Source organism: Phocoena phocoena, chromosome 8 (assembly GCF_963924675.1).
Source record: "Phocoena phocoena chromosome 8, mPhoPho1.1, whole genome shotgun sequence".
NCBI classification, from domain to species: Eukaryota; Metazoa; Chordata; class Mammalia; order Artiodactyla; family Phocoenidae; genus Phocoena; species Phocoena phocoena.
Window position 1 is genome coordinate 41,377,743 of NC_089226.1, and position 18,467 is coordinate 41,396,209.

Genomic DNA, 18,467 nt, shown 5'->3' on the forward strand with positions numbered 1-18,467 from the left:
TGAAACTAAGAAACTGGCACCCCACTTGGACAAACCTGAAATGGGAAGGGCTGTGAACCATGACACTGTGGAAAAGAGGAGGAGAGAATGGGGAACACAAAACTTGAAGAATGTAAAGAATGTGTCTCACAGGTAGTGAACAGTGGGAAGCAGCATCCTTCACGATGTTACTTTTTGCTTCTCTCATGAGGCTTTCCCATGCTTCTCAAAGAATACATGCTTGTGTGTCCAGATTTTTTTACATCACAAGTTAAAAGTTTGGTTATTCAATTATATCTGAATTTTTCTTTCTTTTTGAAGTGCTATAGTATGGCAACATACAGAGAGTTTAAATGTCGTATCATTAAGATAGGCTCCAGGATTGAGAGCGCAGTTAGATAATGTGTTTGAAATATACAACACATACAGCTATTTGCACACCTCTTACTACATACTTATTACTTAAACTTTTCCATGTCTGAAAACAAAAATGTCATGTTTGTATAAAATCTATTTCTATAAGATGCTTGCTTATTTCTCAAGAGGGAGCAAGTCCAACAAAGAGATAAACAATTTGATTCTAGACCCCAAATATGAATATTAAACAAAATTATCTTTGACGTCAGCATGATTTTTTACTTTGCCACCTGAACATGACCATTTTGTGGTGACAACAAGAAGGTCAATGAACTCATGAACAAACTTGCAAATTTTCAATAAATAGCACCGTGGAATTACGTGTGATTCCAATATTCGATTCACAGACCCTCACAAGGAGTCAGGAATCATTTCACTTTAGCATCTCAGGGGAGGAAAATATAGAGATACCTGAGTAATGGTCACCTTCCAGCAGTGGCAACACATGCAACCCTGAATGATGAATGCCACATCCTCATTATGGTGTCCCATGTGGAGTTTCGAGGTGAGTCCTTTCTTACTCCAGGCTCGTGCATACACAGCAAGATATATATGGCAGGGATGAAGGAAGGCCAGCTTCCGACCTTGAGTAGAGCTTCCCCACCCTGCTGTTCCATGGCTGCTGACCTGCTTGTTACCCCCTTCCAGGATGCTGTGCTCATACGTCAGGTCCAAATGGGCTCTTTGCCTCTTTCCCTCTCCAATGCACTGCCCCATTTTCTTAGAATCCACTTCCTGCTTATTCTCTTCTTCTGTACTTAAATCTTTGGAAGCTAATCTCTGCTTGCTTTCTTGGAATCTATGACTTCTTATAGACTTTTGGCAACGGGGCAAAAGCTGTGCTGACCTTACTTATCATTATTAATCTGGTATACAGCACAGTGCCTGGCACACATAAAAGGTGCTCAATAAATATTTGTTGAATGATTGAGAGAGGTAGATCAAAAAAGATGTTTAAGTCTCTATCTGTATATATCTTGGGGTCCAATATGCCCCCATCCTAACTCAACACTTTCTTAGTCCTGGTCTCTCCTGTACTGCCCTGTCTCTGAGCCACCCATGAACCACTGTTGGCACCAAACATCAAACCTGAACTAAATATAAGACTCGAAGTTCTGCACTTGAATTCCACCTCAGTCTTTCGGGCCAAAATGAAAAGGTTCAGTAGTTGCTTTAGGCCAGACAGGGGATAGGAAATGTATGGCCCACCAGTAAACAGAGTAAAATCTTGCTTCTCTGAGGTTTTTGAGAGCACTTAAATAAAACATATACTTTACACCAACCTCTTGTTATTTGATTCAAAGTCCTGAACTATCTGGGATCTGCTTGTATCCTACCATGATCCGTGAAGAAACTTGACTTGACTAAAACCAGTCCAGGTCAAGTGTAGGTCTCTCTGTCCTGTAATTCTCATTAGCTTTTTACACATCCAATCAAAGGATACTTTTTGAGATACCAAGCATTCCTGTGGGTTTTCTGGAAGCTCGACTTTTCTATATAAAAGATGTTTTAAGGAAATAACTTTTCTCTCTAGTTTTAGCCAACTGTTGAAGAAATGACTGAGTCCTTTCTCTATGTTCAGCACCCGGCTATAGTCTGTGGAAGCTGAAAGATAAGCGAGGCAGAATTTTCAGCTTTATGGTAAATTACTCTTAAATTACTCTGAGAACCTCCAAATTGGTTTCAAAATGTCTGGCTATCTGAGAGGAGTATATGTAGTAGCCTTCATGACAAATATAAAAAGCAAGAACACACGCAGACAAATGCTTAGAAGATGTTAAGAAAAGTAGAAATAAAACCCTATATCAAAATGATTACAATGTCATGAAACAATGTATATGCATGAATGAATTACGAGAAAAGAAAAAATACATAAGATTAGGGGAAAACTATAGAACGGACATAAAGAGTTCTTGGGTTAGGTGACATTTCCTGTGGCAATATTTAAATATATGTATTTTAAAATTTCCCTATATTATTTGTGAAGCTAAAAGAACAAGGACTGTGTAATGAAATAATTAAAATATCCTCTGACAAACAAGAGATGAAAAATAGCATTTATAAAAAGAGTACTGTCAGGCTTTAGGCTAAAAGGAAATTCCATGGAAATCTGGAAAAGAAAGGGGTGAATTCTCTTGGGGTACCTGGCTATTCTGAACCAACATCTTTTCTTCTTTTTTGGTATAGAGTTTAGCACAGACTCATGTAAAATGTAGGTGCCTAATAAAGGAAATAGATTTAGATTGTCATTAAATACAGGAGCTATTTTTAAAGAAAGTCATTGGCTTTTTTTCTAATATTTTTTAGTCCAGAACTGTCATTCTAGCATTCATATTTTAATTCAACCGCTCACAAAAATGCTCCATATTTACATCAAGGGAAAGAAGCCTTTCCAGTGCTGGCAGGAAAGGAAACAGCATTTGGCATTATGCACGACAGACATAATGTTGCAGAATGTTTTGGGAATATGAGGCTTGAATATTCAAAAAAGACAGAACAGGGGAAGGGAAAATAGAGCAGATAAAGGATATTTGTAATTTTTAGGCTCACAGTCCTGTCTTTGCTTGGACATTCATCTCTTCTGCCATAAATGTTTTCTAACTGTCCAACTGCAAACCATCAGGAAACTACGGTCTTGCTTTCTAGATACTAAAATTGATTTTTAAAAAAAAATCTCAAATTTAACAACACGAGAATCTGCATTTATTTATCTGTCAGGTTAAGCAAGCAGTTCAGTACCTACCAACTACTCTGCTACTCAGATCACCTCCAATGAAGTGAGTTTGTGCTAAACCTAACCCTAACCCTAGGAATTTCTGAAGCCCACAAGCCCACAGCTCACCTACTGACAAGTAAGCATTGACCTTTAAGATTCAATTCACCAAACTCTCTGGCAGCCCTCAAATGACGGGAGGCTTTGGTTATTTTAGTCTGAGGCCAAGGCTTGTTGACCCATCAGTAAAAGCCACCGAGTTTATTACACATTCTTCTCTCTTCTCCATTCCAGAAAAATCTGAGATTGAACACAGTAAAAGGAAACTCCTTCTTCGATGTCAATGATGAAAAACATATTACTGAAATGCCAGGAACCTGATACACCATCGTTGTGCAAATAGGGCAGTTGCTTGGCCAAAAAATTCATCTGGAGACATTCCAGTGGTAACTATGTGAATTTTACATGGTGATAAATACTACTGAGGGTCCAATGCTATGCATGACACTGCAATCTGCACCAGCTCTCACCTGCTTCTATGGTATATATGAGTTCTGCATTTTCCCCTTTGTCTTTGTCCAGAGCCGTCACTTGCAGTACAGCTGATCCCAGAGCAGCCGATTCAAACACAGATGCTTCATACAGCGGGTTGGTGAAATAGGGGCTGTGATCATTAGCATCTTCCACGTTCACAATGACTCGGGCCAAGTTTCTTCGATAAGGAAACTCCTGATCTCTGACCTTTAGGCGAAATATAAGAAACAGTAGGACTAAAATCTTTAAGTTGCAAAGAATTCACCTGGCTGTGCCTAAAGTGAAATCAAAATGAAATAATGCACAAAAACCGCTTGACCCAGTCCCAGGCCCGGAGCAGGTATTCAGTAAGCAGTGCTATTATAGAGTGAGGATGCTGATCGTGACACAGTGAGAGCTGGGGCCACGCTGTCTTTACTGCTCAGCATTACGCCTGGCCTCTGGTCTGTGTTCAGTCTGCGCTTGTAGAACCGATGTCAGGATATCGCAAACACAGCACTTTCCTCTGCCCCCCGCCACCCTCCACCCCCCAGAATTTGTGTATACAGTTGCTAATGGAATGGTGGATGGAGGCCCTTGTAAAGGGGAAACTAAAATGTGGAATTAATGAATGCAATGTAGCCATTGTCATTCATTCATTCATTCAACAAACCTTTATCATCGTCTATTATCTACCAAGTCCTGGGGTTGACTCTTGTGGTTCAGCGGTGGATGAGATACAGTTCCTGACCTCAAGAACCTTATAGTTGACTGGGGAATCCAAACAAATAAGTAGAAAGATAGGCCCAGAGGTAAGTGCCAGAATATGAGTAATTAGTAAGGATGTTAGCCTAGCTTGGAAAAGGTAACAAAACCAAGTAGAAGTAGTAATGTGCTGGGGGGCGGGGTGCGTGGCATATATTTCAGGCAAGAAGAACCAACATAAATGAAGTCCCAGAACTAAGAGAGAACGCTGACCACTGGGAAGATGAACCAAATCTTAATTTTTGAAATGTGAGACCCCAGCACTGTGAAATCACCAAAGAACCTTGCCTGACTGCTTTAAAGTTTTCCCTGGTTTGCATATGGCAGAAGCTTGCAACTAATCAATTCTTTAACTCAAACACATGATTTTGCTATCATTGTATGTAGCATTAATCCAATGTGTGCTTTTTGCTTGTTCAGTTTTAGATCCCCTAACTCCAGAGAGATTTGAAGAAATTAGAAAATATACCAAGAAAAGCTATCAAAGGGAAAGGGGTTTTCAGAAATATTACCTAAAAGGAATTGAGCAAAATGACTATAAGGGCTTAGCTTGGAGAAAGGCAACATAAAAGAGTTGTTTGCTCTAAATATTCACTTACATAAATGATACAGGGTAAGTGCACTGAATTCTAAGTTTGTTAAGGAAAGAATGAACAGAAATGGCTTGAAGAAATCATGAGAATAGAGTTAGTCACTGGCAGTAGATTTCTGCTCCTGAAGAGATATATGCAAAAAGCCAGCCGGTGAGTGTGATGAGTTTCCCTGTCTGTAGACCAGCCTGCCCCACCCAAGGACCAAACTTGACTCTGTACTTTGGGATTATTGAAATCTAGGTCTGTTCCAACTGAATGTCCAAAGGTGCAGGGACTTTGTCTCTTTTATACCCTCGGTGCCTAGAACAGAATTTAGTATACAGTAGGTGCTTGAGAAATATCTGTTGAATGAATGAATGAATGACCAGAGGGATGGATCTGATGGACCCTGAGTCCCTCTTCCGTTCCCTGGAGTCTCATCTGGAAACCATAGCCAAAGGCATGGAACTCTAGTTTCTTCTTGCCCAGAGACTTGGAAAGGAAGAGTAGTACTTCGTGGAAGAGTACTTCAGCTGCTTGGGAATTGGTAGCATCTTAGTGTATTTTAAAGCCAATCAGTACAAAGATTACATCTCTGCCATCCTACCTGGTCTTAAGGAACTCAGGGGGCCCTGTTAGGCCGTGGTTGTACAATTGCCCATAGGGTTCTTGGATAGTTAAAGGGACAGGTTTTAGGTCATAAACAAGGGTGTTTATTACTAATCTTTACTTCCCAATTAATGTAAACTAGCCAAACTTTGTTTTAAAATGAAAGCATCTCCTACATAATTTGGAGACCCCATGAACCCAAATTCAACATTCTCTGTAGGCTTTGGTGAGTTTTAAGATCTCTTTTGTGGGCCAGTATTTACCACTAGGTCCAATGCCAGTGCAATAAGTAATCAATCAGTTCTCTAAATGCTTCCAAGGGCTGAGCATTGTACAGGTTGAATAAATGATTACCCTTGTAATTAACTTCTCAAGGAACTTCTTTTAAACTTTTCCACAAAATCTTCTGGATGTGAACCAGTACAGAAACACGGCCTGTTCCTTCCTGCTCAAATCAGGCTGTCAGCAGCCTTTACTGAGCGGCCACTGTCTGTAGAGCTCATCTAATATTTCAGTTTGGCAAACATATGAAGTCACTATCTAACAATAGTAATTCCTCACTGAACTAAAAAGGCAAGAATGAATGCAACCCTGCTGCTGAAAAGACCAAATGTACTACTACTTACAAAATTCAAGGGCCCTGTACATCTGAAGGCTAAGGCATGTGCCTTGGATGGTCAGTGATTCTGCTAAGAGAGCATATTAAGCAGTTTGGTCCTACCATTATGTTGAGTATGTGCTTGTCCTGGGCTTCGTGGTCCAGCCTCTCAGCTGTGTAGAGCACGCCAGTGCTGGGGTCAATCCGGAACTTCCTCATGCTGACAGAATCTATGCTGCTGTGGACAGTATAGCTTAGCTTGTGCTTCTCATCTCTGTCTGTGGCTTCAATCTGCAATATCTCAGTATCTGGAAGCACATCCTCGGAAATTGTCACATCGTAATTTGGCTGAGAGAATTCTGGGCCATTATCATTATTATCCAGCACTTTGATAAATACCTATAGTTAAAAGGAGACAAGAGTGATGACTAATGCCAATTTACTCATTTCTAGTAAAAGAGGCTCCCTCCTTCTCTCCTCCCTCTATGTTCCTGGATCCCAGCTTCTAGCAAGTACTTTAATATGTAGGAAGATTCTTATGAAAGCACTCTGTAATTAGAGGTTGGCGATAAACCCATCGTTCACGTTAGCAGGAACATAAACTATGAGGATCGATATTCTCACGATTAAGTGAACAGATGAGACAGCCTCTGGGGTGGGGGGTGATAACTCTAGGAGATTATTTGAGGCACAATGTAAGAGATCACAAGGTGACCTTAGCTTGTTAAGTTCCTATTATCTTCCGTTCTTGTTATGTGCTTCTTATAGTAGACCTAATGTGGAGGCAGTGACAAGATAAGTAACAAAGAGGCAGAGGAAAGGGAGGTGTGGATACAGAGGTGGCTCTCCTTCAGATGGGAGGTGTTGAGCAAAGAACATGGTACTAATGATAGTTAAAATATGAAGTTCCCAAGCTGGTTCAAAATTTTTCAGGCAGATTTTATGAAAGAAGCTTAACGAACCCTGAATATTCATCACTCAGCTTTGACAATGATCAATTCATGGCTAACCTTGTTTCATCTTTATGTCCATTCATCTCCACCTGCTCCCTCATATTATTTTGAAGCAAGTCCCAGACATCATATAATTTCAGTGTACATCTCTAAAAGATAGGGACTCAAAATAAACACACACATACACACAATACCACTACTGCATCTAAACAGAGAAAACAGGAATTCCTTAATGTCTTTAAATATTCAGTTGGTGTTCATACTTCTGTAATTGTTTTGTAATGAGATATATGTTTGTGTACATGTGCATATATATTTTCAGTTTCTTTTAACCAGGATATGCACATAAGGCACAGACATTGCATTTGATTGACATTTCCTTTAATTATCTTTTAATTTGTAGGTTCTCCCTCTATCTTCATCGATTTCCTTGCAATTTTTATGTTGTTATTGTTGGCAATCAAAAAACTGAGCCATTTCCTCTTTAGTTCCCACAGTCTGAATTTTGCTTATTGTATCCCCATGGTTTTGTTCTACATGTTCCTCTGTCCCGTGTATTTCTTATAACTTGGTAGCTTTATGTAGGAGACAATAAAATTCACATTCAATTTCCTCCTTTTTTTTCGACAAAAATCTTTCATGGGTGATATATTTCCATCTGTAGAAATATAAAGTCTAGTTCTCTATCTTGTTCCATGATATTAGCAGCCATTGATGATATAGATAACATTAATTCATTAAAAATACAAAACAGTAGTGTTTTAATTCTATGATTTCTTCCTCACTTATTAGCTAGAATAGTTCTAAAAAGAAAGTTCTCTTCAATTATTTGGTTACTCTGAAGTACACTTCATGTTGAAAAGGAAGGAGAATTCTTTTCCTTGATCTTTTCAAAATAATGAGTTGGTTCTTCAGCTCCTCCCAAAGTGATCAATGAGATATTTTTTTTCAAGCATCATGATGAGCTCATGAATTCAATCACATCTCATGTGTTTCTGTCTACTGCAGTTACTATATTTATTGATGCACAAATGGTCCTTCCTTTTGTGCATGAGGCCATGGGGAGCCTCTTCAAGTTGGCTTCTGCAATGTTCTGACACAATCCAAGTAGTCTTTGATAGCTTCCTTGCTTTCCAATAATTGCTGCTGGTAATTTTTTCAGGGTCATCTTTTACATTTTTTCTGCCCCAGTCTTGAATTATCCATTTCTCCAAGAAGTGTTGGTTTCTTTTTAGTTAGAAGTGGCATTTAGAGACCACAGTCTGGTGCTAGGAATGCTTACTGCTGCTAGCTTTGCTATTTTTTCAGTGGACAGAGTCAGGAAAGTGTTTTGTTTTAAACAATTATTTCATGAGTTCATATTGATACTACCAATTCAAAATTAAGTTGTCAACAACCCTGTCTATCAGTGGCCTGGCACCAGCCCTGGGACCCCCCGAATCACGTGGCCAGCTGCACTGGGATCCAACCCCATCCACTGTGGGACAGCAGCCACTGCATGTGGCAGGGCCTGGCAGCCAATTGAGCTGAGAGCCTACCAGCACATCCACAGTAGCTGACTTTGCCACAACAAAAGGCCCCATGCAGCCCACATAGGAGGCACCACTAGAATATATAGCCCTGGTGAAAAGAGGGTAGTATGCAGCTGGGCTGCATAGGATGTCTCCTACACAAGGCTACTTCTCCAAGACCAGGAAACATACCTGAACTACCTAATACATAAAACAAACACGGAAAATAAGGTAAAATGAGGAGACAGAGTAGTATGTCCTAAATGAAAGAACAAGACCAAACCCCAGAAGAAGAACTAAGCATAGGGGAGATGAGCAATCTACTCCCATAGAATTTAAGAGGATGATCATAAAGATGCTTAACGAGCTTGGGGAAAGAATGGATGAGCAGAGTCATAAGTTTTAACAAAGAGTTAGAAAATATGAAGAAAAACCAAACAGAGCTGAGGAACATGATAACTGAAGTAAAGAAACACTCTAGAAGAAGTCAACAGTAGATTAGATGATACAGAGTAAAGGATCAGTGAACTAGAAGACAGAGTAGTGGAAATCCCAAGCTAAACAGAAAACAACAAAAAAAAGAATTACAAAAAATGAGAATAATTTAAGAGACCTCTAGGCCAACATCAAGCACACTAAAGGTCCCAGAAGGAGAATAGAGAGAGAAAGGGGCAGAGAGCATACTTGACGATATACTAGCTGAAAATTTTCCTAACCTGGGAAAGGAAACAGATATCCAGGCCCAGGAAGTACAGAGAGTCCACGTCAAGACAAATAATAATAAAAATGTCAAAAATTAAAGATACTCATCCTTTTTTATCATTTTTATTTTTTATAATTTATTTTTTAAATATTTATTTATTTGGCTGCACGAGTCTTAGTTGCAGCATGCAGGATCTTTCATTGTGGTGCATGGGCTCCAGAGCGCTCGGGCTTAGTTGCCCTGTGGCATGTGGGATCTTAGATCCCTGACTGGGGATTCAACTCACATCCCCTGCATTCTTAACCACTGGACCACCAGGGAAGTCCCAAGAGAGATCCTTAAAAGCAGCGAGAGAAAAGCAACTAGTTATAAGCAAGGGAACTCTTCCATAAGACTCTCAGCTGACTTTTCAGCAGAATATTTGCAGACCAGAAGGAAATGGCATAATATATCCAAGTGCTGAAAGGGAAAAAAGCCTACATCCAAAAATAATCTATCTGGTAAGGATATCATTCAGAACTGAAGGAGAGATAAAGAGTTTTAAAGACAAGCAAAAGCTAAAGGAGTTCATCACCACTAAAGTAACCTTACAGGAAATATTAAAGGGATTTCTCTAAGTGGAAAAGAAAAGGCCACAAATAGAAATTTTAAAAATTATGATGGGAAAAATCTCACTGGTAAAGGCAAAATATAGTAAAGGTAGTCGACCAAGCACTTATAAAGCTAGTAGGAAGGTGAAAAGACAAAAACAGTAAAAACATCTTTATCTACAATAAGTAGATAAGGAATACACAGAATAAAAAGATGTAAAATATGTTGTCAAAAACATAAAATGTGGGGGGGAAAGGAGTAAAAATGTGGGGCTGTTAGAATGCATTTAAACTTAAGAAATCATCAACTTAAAATAGATACCCATACATATTAGATGTTATATATGAATCTCATGGTAACCACAAATCAAAAACCTTTAATAGACACAAAAAAAATAAAGAGAAAAGAATCCAAATGAACACTAAAGATAGCCATCAAATCACAAGGGAAGATTGCAAGAGAATAAAAGGAACAAAGGAGAACTACAAAAACAATCAGAAAACAATTAACAAAATGGCAATAAGTACATATCCATCAATAATTACTTTAATGGAAATGGACTAAATGTTCCAACAAAAGACATAGAGTGACTGAATGGATAAAAAAGAAAACAAGACCTACATATATGCTGCCTACAAGAGACTCGTTTCAGATCTAGAGACACGTGCAGACTGAAAGTGAGAGAATGGGAAAAGGTACTCCATGCAAATGGAAATCAAAAGAAAGCTGGAGTAGCAATACTTAGACAAAATAGACTTTAAAACAAAGACTGTAACAAGGGACAAAGAAGGGTATTACATAATACCCTTAAAGGGATATTAAAGGGATCAATCCAACAAGAAGATATAACAATTGTAAATATATATTTACTCAACATAGGCACACATAAATACATATAGCAAATATTAACAACATAAAGGGAGAAAATAACAGTAATACAATAATTGTAGGGAACTTTAATACTCCACTTATGCCAATGGACAGATCATCTAGACAGAAAATCAATAAGGAAACATTGGCCTTAAATGACACATTAACCACATGGACTTAATTGATATATATATATATATATATATATATATATATAATATATAGAACATTACATGCAAAAGCAGCAGAATACACATTCTTTTCAGACACACATGGAACATTCTCCAGCAGAGATCACGTGCTAGGCCACAAAACAAATCTCAACAACTTTAAGAATATTGAAATCATATCAAGCATCTTTTCCAACTACCACATTATGAGACTAGAAATCAACCACAAGAAAAAAACTGCAAAAAACACAGATGTAGAAGTTAAACAATATGCTACTAAACAACCAATGGGTCACTGAGGAAATCAAAGAAGAAATAAAAAACATACCTGGAGACAAAGGAAAATGGAAACACAATGACCCAAAATGTATGGGATGCAGTCAAAGCAAGTCTAAGAGGGAAGTAAAACGATGTAAGCCTACCTCAGGCAACAAGAAAAACCTTCAGCCAGATTCATCAAAAAGAAAAGAGAGAGGGCCCAAATAGATAAAATTAAAAATGAAAGAGATGTTACAACTGATACCACAGAAATACAAAGGATCATAAGATATCACTATGACAAATTTTATGTCAATAAAATGGACCACCTAGAGGAAATAGGTAAATTCCTAGAAACTTATAATCTCCCAAGACTGTATCAGGAAGGTAGAAAATATGAACAGATCAATTACCAGTACTGAAACTGAATCAGTAATCAAAAAACTCCCAACAAACAAAAGTCCAGGACCAGATGGCATCACAGGTGAATTCTACAAAATGTTTCAAGAGTCAGTATCTATGCTTCTCAAAATATTCCAGAAAATTGAAGAGGAAGGAATGCTACTGAACTCATTCTACGAGGTCAGTGGAACCCTGATACCAAAACCAGACAAAGATACCTGCCAAAAAGAAAATTAGAGGCCAATATCACTGATGAACATAGATGCAAAAATCCTCAACAAAATATTAACAAACTGAATTCAACAATACATTAAAAGGATCATACACCATAATCAAGTAGGATTTATCCCAGGGATGGAAGGATGGATGGTTCAGCATCCACAAATCAGTCAATGTGATACACCATATTAACAAATTGAAGAATAGAAATCATATGATAATCTCAGAAGATGCAGAAAAGGCTTCTGACAAAATTCAACATCCATTTATGATAAAAACTCTCAACATAGTGGGTATAGAGGGAACACACCTCAACATAATAAAGCCCACATATGACAAACCCACAGCCAACATCATACTTAATGGTGAAAAACTGAAAGCATTTCCTCTAAGAAAGGAACAAGACAAGGATGCCCACTCTCACCATTTTCATGCAATTGGAAATTCTTTTACGTATTAGAAATCTTAGTCACAGAAATCAGACAAGAAATTTAAAAATTCAAATTGGAAAAGAAGAAGTACAACTGTCACTGCTTGCAGATGACATGATACTATATATAGAAAATGCTAACACCACCACCAAAAAACTATTGGAACTGATAAATAAATTCAGTAAAGTTGCAGGATACAAAATTAATATACAGAAATCTGCTGCATTTTTATACATTAATGATGAACTATCAGAAAGAGAAATTAAGAAAACAATCCAACTTACAATTGTATCGAAAAGAATAAAATACCTAGGAATAAATCTAACCAAGGAGGTAAAAGACCTGTACTCAAAACTATAAGACACTGACTGATGAAAGAAACTGACAATGACACAAACAGATGGAAAGATATACCATCTTCTTAGATTGAAAGAATTAATATTGTTAAAATGACCATACTACTTAAGGCAATCTACAAATTCAATGCAATCCCTATGAAAAAAAAATTGGCATTTTTCACAGAACTAGAACAAATAATTCTAAAATTTGTATGGAAATACAAAAGACCCCAATCTTGAGAAAGAAGAAAAAAACTGGAGGTATCACGCTACCTGAACTATCCTACCAGGCTACATTAATCAATGAAATATGGTACTGGCACCAAAACAGAGACATAGATCAATGGAACAGACCAGATAGCCCAGAAATAAACCTATGCTTATATGGTCTATTAATCTATGACAAAGGAGGCAAGAAGATACAATGGTGAAAAGCCAGCCTCTTTAGTAAATTGTGTTGGAAAACCTGGACAGTTATATGCAAAAGATCACACTGAACTACTTTCTTACACCCTATGCAAAAATAACCCAAAATGGATTAAAGATTTAAATGTAAGAGCTGAAATCATAAAACTCTTAAAAGAAAACATAGGCATAACACTCTTTGATGTTGTGTTAGCAATATATTTTTTGAATATGTCTCTCCAGGCTACAGAAATAAAAGCCAACAAAGCCAAAAACAAACCAAATGGGACTACATCAAACTAAGAAACATTTGCATAGTGAAGGAAACTATCAACAAAACAAAAAGGCAACCTGCTGAATGGGAGAAGATATTTGCAAATGCTATATCTGATAAGGGGTTAATATACAAAATATACAAAGAACTCATACAACTCAACATCAAAAACCCAACCTGAATAAAAAATGGGCAGAGGACCTGAATAGACATTTATCCAGAGAAGACATACAGATGTCAAAACAGACACATGAAAAGATGCTCAACATCACTAATCATCAGGGAAATGCAAATAAAAACCACAATGAGATATCACTTCACACCTGTCAGTATGGTCAAAAAGACCACAAATAACAAACGTTGATGAAGAGGCTGAGAAAAGGAAACCTTCATGCACTGTTAGTAGGAATGTAAATTGGTAGTGCTGCTATGGAAAACAGTATGGAGGTTCCTAAAAATTTTTTAATTGAACTATCACACGATCCAGAAATCCCACTTCTGGGTATTTCTCTGAAGAAAAAAAAGCACTAATTCAAAAAGACATATGTACCCTTATGTTCATGGCAGCATTATTTACTATAGCCAAGATATGGAAGCAACCTAAGTGGCCATCAATAGATGAATGGATAAAGAAGGTGGTGTGTGTGTGTGTGTGTGTGTGTGTGTGTGTGTATACATACACACAGAAACACACACACAAACATTGGAATATTACTCAGTAATAAAAAAGAATGAAACCTTGCCATTTGCGACAATATGGATGGACACAGAGAGTATTATGCTAAGTGAAAAAACTCAGAAAAGGACAAATACTCTATGATTTCATTTATATGTGGAAACTAAAAAACAAAGCAAACATAACAAAACAGAAACAGACTCATAGATACAGAGAGCAAATTGGTGGTTTCCAGAAGGGAGAGAAGTGGGGAAATAAGTGAAACAAGTTAAGGGGATTAAGACGTACAACTTCCAGTCACAAAGTAAATAAGTCGCAGGTATGTAATGTACAGCAAAGGGAATACAGTATAATTGATAATATTATAGTAACTTTTTATGGTGGCAAATGGTAAGTAGACTTATCATGGCGATCATTTTGTAATGCACAAAAATATCGAGGCATTATGTTGCACACCTGAAACTAATACGATATTGTAAGTCAATTATACGTCAATGAAAAACAAAACAAAAGACAATATTAAGGTACCCATCAAGGTTTTTACTTAATCTCATTCTTTTTACCTATCTTCTTTCTCTCATGATGACATTTCTCATGCTCAATGACATCACCATAATTATTCACCTATCTGAATGTTCACATATCTGAAATACATGCCCAAGTCTCTGAATAACACCAACATTGTTATTATAATCACATTACAATTATGGTCATTCAAACTAATTTGATATGATTTTGTCTTTTTGTCCTTTGGGTTTATCCCACTAGGCATATACAGTCAAATTAGTATATGTAAAGTCACTTAGAATAGCTCTTCCCTGTGCATACATGCTCCCAACTGGATACACATATATGTTCATCAGCTTCCATTTACTTGCAAATTTTAGACTTGCTTTTTTAACATTTAATTTTGTTTTCTATTATATGTAAAATTACCAATGTTAAATTTACAAAAAGTTATAGTCAAGCTTAGCTTCTGTATCTTTCTCTTTCATGTATTCCCTTCTTCTTCAGGTAACCTTTTTTTTTTTCAGTAATGTTACATTTTATCCACCTATTTTATTAATATTAACATACTGTATACACTCCCCTCGACAGGCTATTACACTTAACATTATATCCAGGGTCCCCAACCCCTGGGCGGTGGACCGGTAGCAGTCCGTGGCCTGTTAGGAACCAGGGCTGCCCAGTGGGAGGTGAGCGGCAGGCAAGCAAGCGAAACTTCATCTATTGCTCCCCACTGCTTCCCATCATTCACATTTCCACCTGAACCATTCCCCCTCCCCTCCTCGTGGAAAAAGTGTCTTCCATGAAACCACTCCCTGGTGCCAAAAAGGTTGGGGACTGCTGCATTATATCAATAGTTCTCAACTAAGGATGGCTTTGTCTCCTGGGGTCATTTCACAATGTCTGTAGACATCTTTGGTTGTCACAGCTCGGGGGAGGGATTTTCCTAGAACCTAGTGGATGGAAGACAGGGGAGTTGCTAAACATCCTAAAATGCACAGGATAACCCCCTGCAACAAAGAGCTATCGACTCAAAAGGTCAATAATGTTGCTGCTTTATATAATGAAGACCATGCTACAGCAGTACAGAAATACTTCTCCATGGATAAATGTATCATAGTTAACTCAATCAGTCCTCTATTGACGTGCATTCCTATTTTTGCTCTTCGAAGGACCATGCAACGAAGAGCCCTGTGCTTGTGTCTTTTCACATTTTTGCTAACATATATTTCTGTCCCTAGAATTGGGATTGCTGAATCAAAGGAGAAGTGCTTACATGGTTTTGTGAGATACTTCCCATATTCCCCTACCTATAAGTTTGATCACTTTGCCTTTCTATAGCAGTATTTAAGAATGACTGTCTTCCCACAGCCTTGCCAACAGAGCATGCTGTAAAACTTTTGGGTTTTTGGCCAAGCTGATAGATGAGAAATGTTATCTCAATGTATTTTAAATTTTCCTTTCTCTTGTTATGAGTGAGGTTGAGCATCTTTTCATATGTTGAAGAACCATTTGCATTTCTTTTTCTGTTAAAACTATATAAGTTCATTCTTCTACGGGTTAGATGGTACTTTTTTCCCTTTATTTTGGGAGCATGATGATACACATTGCAAATGTTTTCAATTTTGTCATTTATCTTTATTTTGTTTACGGTAATTTTTTTGCCATGCAAAAGATTTTATTTTTATTTTCATGTAGTTGAATGCATCAGTCTTTTCCCTTATTGTTTCTGGATGTTAAGTCATAGTTTAGAATATTTTCTACATTTCCAGATTTTGGTGATCATGCTTATTTCTTAAAAATTGAATTTAAATGCTTCTTTTTCTTACATTTACATCTCTAATCCACTTGGAATTTTTCCTAGTATATTATGTGAGGAATGGGTCCCATTTTATTTTATTCCACATGGCTCTCTATTTATTTCAATGCTACTTTTTAGCAGACCATCACTTCCTTACTGATTTGAGAAGTCACTTTTACTGTATACTAACTCTACCTATGCACATAGTATATTTCTGGCTTTTCTATTTTGTTCCATTGGTTTATCTGTCTTTTCATGCAACAACATCAAAATGTTTTAATTACAGAGGCTTTATAGTATTTTTTTCCTTCCAGTTTTCTTGAGACATAATTGACATAAAGCACTGTGTAAGTTTAAGGTGTACAGCGTAATGATTTGACTTACGTACATCATGAAGTGATTATCATAATGAGTTTAGTCAACATCTATCATCTCATATAGATACAAAATTAAAGAAATGAAAAAACATTTTTCTTTGTGATGAGAACTCTTAGGATTTACTCTCTTAACAAATTTCACATATAACGTACAGCAGTGTTAATTATATTTGTCATGTTGTACATTATATCCCTAGTACTTATTTATCTTATAACGAAGTTTGTACTTTTTTACTACCCTTCATCCAGTTCCCCCTCTCCCTCCCACCTGCCTTTGGTAACCATAAATCTGATCTCTTTTTCTATGAATTTGTTTATTTGTTTGCTTTTGCAGTACAATTGACCCACAATACTATGTTAGTTCCTGGTGCACAAATAGTGATTCCATATTTCCATTATATATATTTTAATTGTTTGGAAAAGCTAGGTCTTCTCTTTGTTCTCTTCAGGATTTTCATGGCTATTCTTGATTGTTGTTGTTTTTTTGTCTTTATTGAATTTGTTACAATATTGCTTATGTTCTGTGTTTTGGTTTTTTGACCATGAGGCATGTCGGATCGTAGATTCCCGACCAGGGATCAAACCCACACCCCCTGCATTGGAAGGTGAAGATTTAACCACTGGACCTCCAGGGAAGTCCCGATTGTTGTTCCTCTAAATTAACTTTATAATCAACTTCTATAGCACCTGACAAAATGATAGCATTTTAAACTGGGGTTATGTTAAAAGTACAGGATAATTAAGGAAGAACTAATTTCTTCATGATGGAGTCTTCCTATCCAAGAACATAGTTTGTCTTTTTTCATTTGTTCAAATCTACTATTTTGTTTTTCAGGAGTGTTTTAGTTTTCCTCAAATAGGTTTTGAACACTTTTAAAGTTTATATATGTGCTAACCTAAATGGGTTCTTTTTCATTACACTTTTTCACTGTTTTTTTTTGGGGGGGGTGGGTGGGCTATATATGGAGGCCATTAATTTTTGTATGTTAAATTTATAACCTGTTACTTTACTAATTTTCCTATCATTTGAAGTAGTTTTTCCATTCCCTCCTTGGAGCTTTTCAGATATATAATTACACTACATGTAAATAGAGGTCAGTTTACCTTTTCCTTTATAATTCTTATAACACAAATTACTTTATCTTAGCTAATTGTACTGGTTAATACTTACAGCACAATGTTAAATAGTAGTGGAAACAGTGATATTCTTGTCTTATTCCTGACTAATAAGAAAGCCTTTAGTGGTTCTCCATTAAATAATATGCAAGCATCTGGCTGCATTCTAGACAATTATTTACTCTTAGAAATAAATTTAGTCAGACCATCGTTGTTCTTATAAATAACTGTACTATCCATCACTTTGGTGGAGATGTGCTTTTTTGAGTGAGAGGAAAAGGGCCATGCTACGACTTCTGTGCCAGGACGACTTGCCGTGGGAGTGAGCTTGACGCGGGGACAAGCTTTGCTTGTAGTTTATGGTAGAAAAAGTTTAGAGAAGTGTGCCTATAGCATTTTGGGTATTGTTTTATCTCCACTGTATTTGGAAAGCCATACTAGATTCTTTGAATGCCAATTCTTTCCTTTAAAAAGTTCCAGTTAACTTAGTCAAGATGCTAAAATATTTGTGTTCACAGAAGCAGTCATATTAATGGGATAAAAGAGCCTTTCCGGCCAGCAAGCCTGCCCTGACCTTCCTGAGGTTTCAAAGTTGACGTGCTCTTGAAAAGCTTGCCTCTTTCTGCTTGCTTTGTCCTGAGCCTAATCTACAGTCTGAACAAGTGTTTCTCTGTAAAAGACTTCCCTTTCCTCATTTGC

At 37.1% G+C, this 18,467-nt stretch overlaps 1 protein-coding gene across 3 annotated transcripts in view; it reads right to left on the bottom strand.

The window, feature by feature from the left end:
• The window catches only part of FAT3 (FAT atypical cadherin 3), a 550,552-nt gene that overhangs the window by 102,761 nt on the left and 429,324 nt on the right, over nt 1-18,467 (bottom strand). For all 3 annotated transcript variants that reach the window (XM_065881705.1, XM_065881704.1, XM_065881703.1), the window contains exons 7-8: nt 6,290-6,565; nt 3,640-3,850 (exon numbers count right to left, since the gene is read on the bottom strand). In XM_065881705.1, the coding sequence (XP_065737777.1) occupies nt 3,640-3,850; nt 6,290-6,565 (487 nt within the window). The remainder of the gene's footprint in view (nt 1-3,639; nt 3,851-6,289; nt 6,566-18,467) is intronic.